The sequence below is a fragment of the Nicotiana tomentosiformis genome, chromosome 3 (assembly GCF_000390325.3).
Source record: "Nicotiana tomentosiformis chromosome 3, ASM39032v3, whole genome shotgun sequence".
Taxonomy (NCBI): Eukaryota; Viridiplantae; Streptophyta; class Magnoliopsida; order Solanales; family Solanaceae; genus Nicotiana; species Nicotiana tomentosiformis.
In genome coordinates, this window is record NC_090814.1 from 53,023,729 (window position 1) to 53,033,783 (window position 10,055).

Here is a 10,055-nt window from a genome sequence, read left to right on the forward strand (position 1 = left end):
GAGTAGAAATTACTTACCCAAAATCTTGTATGGAAGTCTCATTCGAAAACCACCTCTCTCCAAGTCTAGTGTTCGAAATATGAGAGAATGCACAAAAATCCTGAAATTCTTAATCTTAACCCAGTTGCAGATGTTGCATTTGCGACCTTTGACTCGCAATTGTGATCCTCACAATTATGACCAAAGGCTCGCAAATGCGAAGACCTCACCAGCTACCAGTCACAAATACTGACACACCAACTTTGCAATTGCAAATGTCCTCCCATGAGCCAACTGTCACAAATCCGATGCAATCTCTCGTAAGTGCGAGGTCCCTAACAAGGCTTGTCGCAAATGCGACCTCCAGTTCGCAATTGTGATGCACCAGAACCAGATACGCCGAAAGCCATAAAAGCTTTGATATCATCCCGGAAACACACGTGCCTCTCGGGGGGTCTTCAAATCATATCAACAAGTCTGAATACTTAATCCAAACTTATCCAAGTTCTCGGAACACCACAACTAATATTAAAATCAAGAATCGATAATCAAATCCTTCTCTTAAGTTCGAGAACTTCCAATTTGCAACCAAGCATCCTATTTAAGCCTAATGAATTCGCTTTCCAACCAAACTATGTACACAGGTTCCAAATGACATAACGAACGTATGTCAAGTTCCGAAATAATTATCCGACTCCGATATAATTAAAGTCAACCCCTTGTCCAACCTATGAACTATCCAAACCTACAAATTGCCAATTTTCGACAAATAGAGCTAAAATAATTTAGGGACCTCCATATCCAATTTCGACCTAAGTCCAAAATCACCATACGAACCTATTAGAACAATCAAAACATCAGTCCGAGGTCGTTTACAAAAATATTAAACCTTGGTCAACTCTTACTACTTAAACTTCCAAAATGAGACTAAGTGTCTCAAATCCCTCTAAAACCTCCCTCAAGCTAAACTAACTGCCCCCGCAAGTTATAAAATCACAAACACACATACGAAAAAATATTAAGTAGGGGAGCGGGGCTCAAATACACAAAACAACTGGCTATGTCGTTATAATAAAAGACATAAAGATGCATTACACGTGTGTCATCAAAATAATATATAAACTAGAGCGACACCGAAAGAAATCCTAAATTCAAAAACTAACTTGAAATAATAAATTAAAGAATGCAAAAGTTTTTATTTTTGAGGAAAATGAAGCATTAATAAGGAAATGCAAGGGTGGAACCAGCATGGAGAGAAAACTCTTTTTTACATTGTAGTTTGCACCTTGCGGATAAATATCTAAAGTGTATTGGTTTCTCGATAGTAAATAACAAAGAGTAAAGATTATGAAATTGGGATAAATAAGAAAACCCCTTTGGTTTTTGAGATTTTTAGTTTGAAAATTTTGCGAGTTACTTTGGATGTTTAAGTTTTTTTTTCTTTTTTAAAAAAAAACTATTAAGCTATTCTGGCTCAAATTTGAAAAAGGTTTTGGACTTTATGCCCCAAATGAACGCCCAAAACATTGGGACTTACGCCTAGGCGAACGCCCGGATTTTAGGGCTTATGTCCCACCATACTCACGCCCCGTCATTACGCCTCAGTGCATTATTTGGTACGCCTCGCTCCAGGGGTCGCTCAAAAAATGCATTTTAAATTACTGATTAATATCAATCGCTTTGTAAATTGTTCTGCAGCACGTTTTGAACAAAAGAAAATATATTTTGTAATTTCATTAAGAAAAGATAATAACTATTTTTATTATATTTTTTTAAAAGGGAAGTCTCTCCAGCATTGTTGATGTGATAATTTGCTTCGGATCAATCTTGGCATTGAGTTGATTTAAAAATAATGTAAAGCTTTCACTTCTCACTTGACTTTAACTATTCTGTTCCGGTTACTAGAACAGCTTCTTGTAAAGGAATAACCTAAATGCATCTCATAAGTCTAGCTGGCGGTTTAATGAACTTACCATGATATTCATTCGGAATATCTATTAACTTTCCTTTGCTTATTAATCCATTATATCTTAAGAAATCTCTTAGGTGTAATAGAAACCAAATTTTCTTATCATATTCTTCTAAATGCAAGACTACTAAGGTAATAAATTAATGAATGAATAATTATTTGAAAGCATGAGGGAAATTGGAGGTGTATATAAAGGCAAGTGACGAAGAAAGTAAAAAAGAAACCAAATAAATAAATGGCTTCAATATCTAGTTTCGGAATAGCCTTTGTATTAGGCCTTATTCTTGGGTGCAGTGCAGAGGATAAGCTCTTCAATGTCCAATCCTATGGTGCTAAAGCAGATGGAATGACAGATAATAGTAAGGTGAGAACCAGCCATTTTAAATTTACATGTGCCTATCGTATTAATTCTTGCACAAATTCTAGACGGATGAAAATTATTGACAAACTCATACCGTCACACGAGTAAAACTATATCTTAGCACACTTCCTTTCATATTTGGCATAAAAAAAATATTATAATTCCCAAATAGACAAGTTTTTCCTTATGTGTAATGTCAGCTTATGTTTCATATGAATGTTTTATGTTTGTATGTGCGCAAATAGTAGGATTAGATCATTATTTCAATAGAATGTGCGGTTATATTTTATTACACAAAAAACAATAGAATTAAAGCTTAATTAAGAGGTGGATTTTCCACTTGAAGAGTTAAGTATTGTGTTTTGTTGCACAAAATTTTACAGAAATGAGTTTTACTTCATATCTAAAATCATATGGAATGTATGTGTAACATGCTGAAACATGAGGTATAAGACAAGAAAAGGTTGCTTAAATAGTAAGCACCCTTCACTTCCAACCGTGAATTGTGGAGCAAAGTGAAAAGCCTTTTGGGAGGGATAAAAAAAGGAAATCGGTATACATGTCCTAAAAATAAGAAAAGAAAAAGATGATATTGTTATTGAGAAGTCATTATTACATGTCTAACATTACCCTTTTTGCCATGACTACATATAATTGCCATTGTATATATGAAAATTCAGTATCTAAATTATCTAATTAAGTCCCTGTCTTTTATTTATTGGTTTATTTTGGAAGGCATTCTTGAGTACTTGGAAGGATGCATGCCAATGGAGTGGAACAGCCAAATTCTTGATACCTTCAGGGGAATACATGGTATATGCTGCAAATTTTATTGGACCATGCAGTGGATCCATAACCTTCCAAATCCAAGGGGTTGTTAAAGCTCCAACAGATCCTTCTCTATTCTGCAATTCGACTTGGATTTCCTTTCAATATGTGAATGGCTTAGAGATTGAAGGAGGCGGAACTTTAGATGGACAAGGGGCTTCAGCTTGGCCTTATTTTGATACTTCCAAGAATTCTAACTGCCCAACCCTTCCTATCGTAAGTTTAATTTTGTATAAATTTTATGTTATTTGTCATTCTTGTCTAATTTATTCTGATATATTTTTATTTTTAATAAACTTATTTGTATATTTATCATATCGTTAATTTGACTAAATTCAGTTTTGCCGTAAAATTGCATTTACGATATTACTCAATCATAGAAGTATAGCGATTCAAAAAATAGTGACAATACAAAATATCTTTCACCATTTACGTGGTTACTGAATACTTCTTGTTGTGATTATAATGTGAAGTTATTAAAAACTTAATATTGTCTTTCTATGCCTTATTTTTTTAAACTTGAGCCAGACACTGAAATTAGATTCTATCAAAAATGCGGCAGTGCACGACATACACTCAATCAATAGCAAGAGTTTCCATTTTGGCGTCTTTATGTGCAATAACGTGACATTTAGTCATGTTAACCTAACCGCACCAGGCGACAGCCCTAACACCGACGGCATTCACATGAGCGTCTCCACCAACATTCAAGTTTTGGATTCCAACATTGGCACCGGAGACGATTGTATATCTATGATCAATGGCAGCCAAAGCATCAACATTTCAGGAATAACTTGTGGCCCTGGCCATGGAATAAGCATCGGAAGCTTAGGGAAAATACAAAATGAAGTCGTCACAGACGTACACGTCAAAAATTGCACTCTCATTGCTACTCAAAATGGCGCCAGGATTAAGACTTGGGCACCATCGGAGTCTGGTAGTGCCACAAGTATAAATTTTGAGGATATTTTCATGGATAATGTTAGAAATCCTATCATTATTGATCAGCATTATTGTTCATCGCCTCCTTGCAGCAGTCAGGTACTTGCATTGTCCTTTTCTCCATCTTTAAATTTAACATGTTTGGTATGTCGAAAGTCATGTTCAATTAAAAATAGTTTGACAGAAATTATTTTCCGGAATAATATTTACATGTCTTTTGTTGATAAGCACGAAGCATAATCCAAAATATTTACATATTAAAATTAATAATATCTTAACATATCAAAAAATATTTCAATGAAATTCTTGAGTACAAAAGTTTAATAATAAAATCTAAGTATCTAGCGCAAATATTATAACTTAAAGTTTAAAATAGTTATAAAAAGAATTACTTCTGCCCACAAGTGACGGAAATCCTTTTCTCCCTTTTGATGAAAAATGTTTTCTTGGATCAAAAACATATTTTTAGTATTCCAAACATACAAAAAGAAAAATAGACTATCCCATGAAAAATATTTTTCTACATAATATCTTACATCATATCAAACACGAAAATGTTCAGTTGGATATTATTTATATCACACGATGGCAACACTCTCCTTTGTTTCGTAGGCGAGCTCAGTGCAAATCAAGGACGTGACATTCAATAACATAAGAGGAACTTCAAGTTCAATGGCAGCTGTTACTTTGAATTGCAGTGCTTCATTTCCTTGCCAGGGAATCAACCTTAGTGAAATCAATTTGGTATACAATGGAGCTGGTGGACCCGCTGTCTCGTCGTGTGATAATGCCCACGGGACTGCCACCGGCATGGAGTTGCCTCCAAGTTGTTTAAAATCGTCTCTTGATTCATGAAGTTAGGGATATTAGAATTTTGAAATATATAGCATATTCACAAAGCAAATGCTCCATTATTGTTTTAGTCTGAGAAAATGAATAAAAAATTCAATGAAGGAAAATTATTGTATTAAATCTTTGAAAGCTCTCTGTAATTCTTCTCACAATTGTCCACACATAAAATAAGCTACTAATACCCATATTTATAATAATATGAAACATATTTCAACTAGAAACAAGAAAGCATATTCCTATATTAATTCTAACTACAATTCATATTTAGACATGAATTAAATAAACTAGCAAATATCAAATCCTAAAAAAATATATTTTCCTACTACAACTCTAAATTAGTTTTCCAACATTCTCTCATAATTCGAAGATGTATACGACTTTTGTTGTATTGGAGCACTTCTCTCCAATCTTCTACTTTTGTTGAAGCATGTGTCTCCAACCCTTATTGATATACTTTGCCACCAACAACCAATTTTGTTGAAACACCTGTCTTCAACATCCCTTGATGCACTTTGTCACCAACACTCAATTTTGTTGAAGCACTTGTCTTCAACTCCCCTTAGTGTACTTTGTCACCAACAACCAGTTTTTTTGAAGCGCTTGTCTTTAACTCTCGTTGATGCACTTTGTCATCAACACCTAATTTTGTTGAAGCACGTGTCTTCAACTCCCATTGATGCACTTTATCCCCAAAACCCAATTTTGTTGAAGCACATGTCTTCAGCTATCGTTGATGGCCTTTGTCACTGACACCCGATGTAGCAACCCCTTTGGGAGGATGCTACTAACGAAACAAATCTAATTTACTACTTACAACATTAAGAAGATATTAGTAAAAAAAATTCAGAATAATCTAATAGTGGAAATAGACCCACGCGATAAGGTTCAAAGTGCAATATTTTTTATTTTTTTGAAAATATACTTCATAATTTTCTTTTTGAAAATAAAATACAGTGTCAAAATATAAACATACGGTGATATAACCCTTCTTGAATAATCAACACGTTAAAACAACTTTCTAACAAAATTATACTTTCATTCAACATCACTACAAGTTTGTATTGTACATAAATTTTAAACTATCAGGTATGAAAAAGGAAAACTAGTTTTCTCCTTCGTACATATTTACAAGGCAAAGTGTAAATACAGCATATTGCAAGACTTGAGTCATTAACACACCCTAAAATAGCAAAACAAATTATCAAATTCAAGTTACAGGATTTTGGTTTTAAGATCCAACAAGCCTCCAAATAACATACATATGTGTGACATATATATATCATGTACATGTCCCAAAACTATACAAAACCAAGGGGCATATGCAAATGTGATCTCCATGAGTGCTCCCAAAAATACTACTTCATAAGGCCGTCTTCAAATTTCATCATGTGCATTACCTACGATAGAAAATAACTATCGCTAAGCATAAAGCTTAGTGGCATATAAACTTTGGTCTTGGAGCCATTAAATTCTCTAATTCCCCTTTTCAGTCACAGGTAGCTCAAATTTGACATAATTTAAAACAAGTGAACAAATATATCAAAAGTATTAAATATATAACCTTGAAGTGTTTCCAAATATCAATAACAATATTCTAGAGTCGAAAAAGTGTATACTATCAATTCAAGAGAGTTTGCCAAATATCTATTTTTTCGCCCAATATGTACGTCATGCCATCACACTAAGCATAATCAGATATCAAGATGGATCGAAGACCCAAATCAAGTGGGGTAAAAATCCAATAGTTAAGAGAATCAAGAACCATATTAAAAATGGCTTCCTAATTCGTACTTAACACAGACAAGTTCCATAATTTAAGACGAACTACAAATCCAAAGTCAAGATGTCAAAAGATCCAAATCAAGAGGCATGCCAAGATGAGTGACAAAGTCACTGCCACAAGAAGGGCAAAGTCCCAACAAGAATGTAAAATGGTCAAGAAAATTCGTACGAGTGGGCGATTTAGCGAATATCTTACAATACTTGATATAACACAAATACCATGATATAAATTAAAGAAAAAATAAATAAAATCTCAAGTTATTTCAAACCATTCCAGCACATAAAAATAGTACAAAGTTTATACATAAACCTTGGTGTTTTACCACAAAACAGTTCAATCACAACTTGAGGACAATTGAATCGTCTACGCCATAGACAAACCAAATCTGTCAACTTTCTTAAACAGTTCCCCTTAAATTTTACAAGGGTATATATACCTTAAATACATAATCAAATATCTATATAAGTTCAGTGATTTAACATGTCAAACTAAACATGATATTGCTGAAAATTACCCAAAATATTTGAAACAGAAATTCTGGACAGTATCACTGTCTTGTGTTGTGACTCAGTTTTGAAGATGAAAAAGGACAAACTAGACTGTATGGTCTTAGCGTTTCATAACATCTTGAATCACCCCAATATCAGTTTCGTACAAAGAGTTATGCTAAAATTACTAACAGTAGTACAGAGAGTATTTTTAAAACTGAAAATCTGGGCAGCACCTGCTCTGTCCTTTATGATCCCTTTTCAGGTAAATGCAGGCAAAACTAAATTTTGATTACTGAATAAGAGTTATAGATCTATGTAATAGCTTTCTATAAAGTCTTAGATCAATTAAAACGAAGCTCTATACAAAATATATTAAGAAAACACTAATAGTTGTCCAGTGTAAAAACGGGTTTAGTAACTTACCACAAAAGAGAGGAGCAACTTGAGTTTCACCAAGAACGAGTTTTGCTGGTTGGTTTACTGAATATTTATGATGGTTTTCATGAAATTTTTCAGGTGATAAGAAGGAGAGAGGGTATGGGTTTTCTTTGTCTTGAAAGAATGAAATATGAGAGGAGGTTATTGGAAAGCAAGTCAACCAAAGTAATTGTCACGACCCAAAATCCAACTAGTCGTGATGGCACCTAACTCAACCCGCTAGGTAAGACAACTTTCAATTATCCAATTTCAATAATAATTTTAAAGCAATTTAAGTAAATAAAGATCTTAATCTTATACATTTCCCAAGAACTAGTAGCACAAATCATTAGCTTCTAAGAATAGAATTTACAAAGCTGGTATGAAGTAAATACATCATCTCTTTGAAAAGTACAAAAATAGAGTTTTATGAATCTAAGGCTACCATGAACAAGAGGAACTTACAACCAGAACGTAGGTACATCTTCAAATCCGGCAACCATCGAGCATAGCAACAACATCAGTCAATATCTGCACGCAATGTGCATAAGTGTAGTATCAGTATAACCGACCTCATGTACTGAGTAAGTAACAAACCTAGCCTTGGGTTGAAAGTAGTGACGAGCTTTTACTAAGGTTGGGTCCCAAACTAATAGTCCACAACAATCCATAACAACGTAAAGCAAATAATACCAGAAGTAACTCAGAGATAAAATACTCAGCTAAATCATAATTTAAAAAATAATAGTTCTTCCTTTCAAGTACATCAGTGAAAACCCTAATCGTTTACCGAAGTTGCCAAAAATATGAATAAGTTTGAAAACAATAACTTTTCCCAAAATCTTTTCAATAATAACTTAGATGTTTCATTTTCTTTCTAGATAACCCGTGTAAACAAGTGCATCACTATGCCCATCTGTCAACATGTATGAGAAATCATGAATGATGTGATACTGTACAGCACGAGAAAAGATACATCTCTATGTCTGTATGTCATGTGTGCATGTCAATACGATGCAACTCAGTGATAAAATCATATGCATACTCTCAAAGTATCATTTCACTTAGTCCTCCCAGTCACTCAGTCCTCTCAGTCCTCACAGTCACTCAGTCCTCCCAATCGCTTGGCACTCGCACTCAGTAGGTACCTGCGTTCACTGGGGGTGTGTACAGACTCCGGAGGGGCTCCTTCAGCTCAAGCGCTATAATATACACAGACAACTCACGTGCTACACAGACAACTCACGTGCTATAATAATATATGGATCCGCACGGACAACTCACGTACTGCACGGACAACTCACGTGCTATAATAATATCCGGATCCGCACAGATAACTCACGTGCTATAATAAAGCCTATAAGGCCTGCTGCAGGAGGGAAGCCCCGATCCACATAATAATTCTCACAATCAGGCCCTCGGCGTCACTCAGTCATCAATCTCTCCAGTCTTTCTCTCATGGGCTCACAATGTCATGAAAATAGCCCAAAAATGATAATATGATGTATCAATAAATAACAACAGAGACTGAGATATGATATGTAATGACATGAATATGATCGAGTATGAATTTTCAATTTAAAATAAATAATTCACAGCAATATGACCTATGTGGGTCCCAATAATACTGGAACATAGCCTCAACATGATTTTTAATATGCTTTCAGCTCAATTTCTTTAACACATAAAACTGCATGGAAAATGCCAAGATTATTTAACTACAAAATTCCACAGAAATAATTATGTCACAATTTCTATAGTGCACGCCCACACGCCCATCACGTGGCATATGTGTCACCTCCCAACAATTCACAAAATACATATATTCAGGGTTCATACCCTCAGCTCCAAGATTAGAAGAGTTACTTACGTCGAACAAGCCAAATCCAATGTCGAGCAAGCTAAGCAATGCTCCAAAAATTTCATTATGCGTGTATCAACTTCCAAACTGCTCTAGTCACAATTAATTTGATTCAACCCACAAAAATTATAGGAATTAATTTCATATCAAAATACTAATAATTTCCAAAAAATCCAAAATTACGCCCCAAAAATACCCGTGGGGCCCATGTCTCGGAATCTGACGAAACTCACAAAATACGACAACCCATCAAATTACAAATTCAACCATACTAGTTTCACTCAAATCCGACTTCGAAAAGGTATTAAAAACTCGAAAAATTCGTTTTGTGACATTATAAAAATTTCCTTCGATTTCTCTTCATGATTCGATAATCTTATACCAAAAATGAAGAGTAATTCATGAAATATAAACACAAGGGAGTCAAGAACACTTACCCCAAGATGTGTGGAAACATTCCTCTCCAAAATTGCCCAAATCGAGCTCCAAAATTCGAAAAATGGGTGAAAAATCACGAACCCTCGAACTTAAGGGGTTCTGTCCAGTTAATCCGCATCTGCGGACAATATTTG

General features: G+C 34.5%; 1 protein-coding gene across 1 annotated transcript; it reads left to right on the forward strand.

Annotated features, from left to right (window-relative positions):
- The first annotated feature begins 3,027 nt into the window (after positions 1-3,027).
- LOC138907816 (exopolygalacturonase-like) lies at positions 3,028-4,934 on the forward strand. The gene is made up of 3 exons (XM_070198433.1): positions 3,028-3,353; positions 3,666-4,178; positions 4,692-4,934. The coding sequence occupies exons 1-3, from the start codon at positions 3,120-3,122 to the stop codon at positions 4,932-4,934; spliced, it is 990 nt and encodes a 329-aa protein (XP_070054534.1). The 5' UTR covers positions 3,028-3,119.
- The last annotated feature ends 5,121 nt before the right edge of the window (positions 4,935-10,055 follow it).

What these genes read in the sequence shown, in the direction of transcription:
- LOC138907816 (XM_070198433.1), top strand. Translation starts at nt 3,120, where the DNA reads ATGGTATATGCTGCAAATTTTATTGGACCATGCAGTGGATCCATAACC. An exon ending in ACTGCCCAACCCTTCCTATC is followed by an intron (nt 3,354 to 3,665) that starts GTAAGTTTAATT and finishes AACTTGAGCCAG; the next exon opens with ACACTGAAATTAGATTCTAT. An exon ending in CGCCTCCTTGCAGCAGTCAG is followed by an intron (nt 4,179 to 4,691) that starts GTACTTGCATTG and finishes TTTGTTTCGTAG; the next exon opens with GCGAGCTCAGTGCAAATCAA.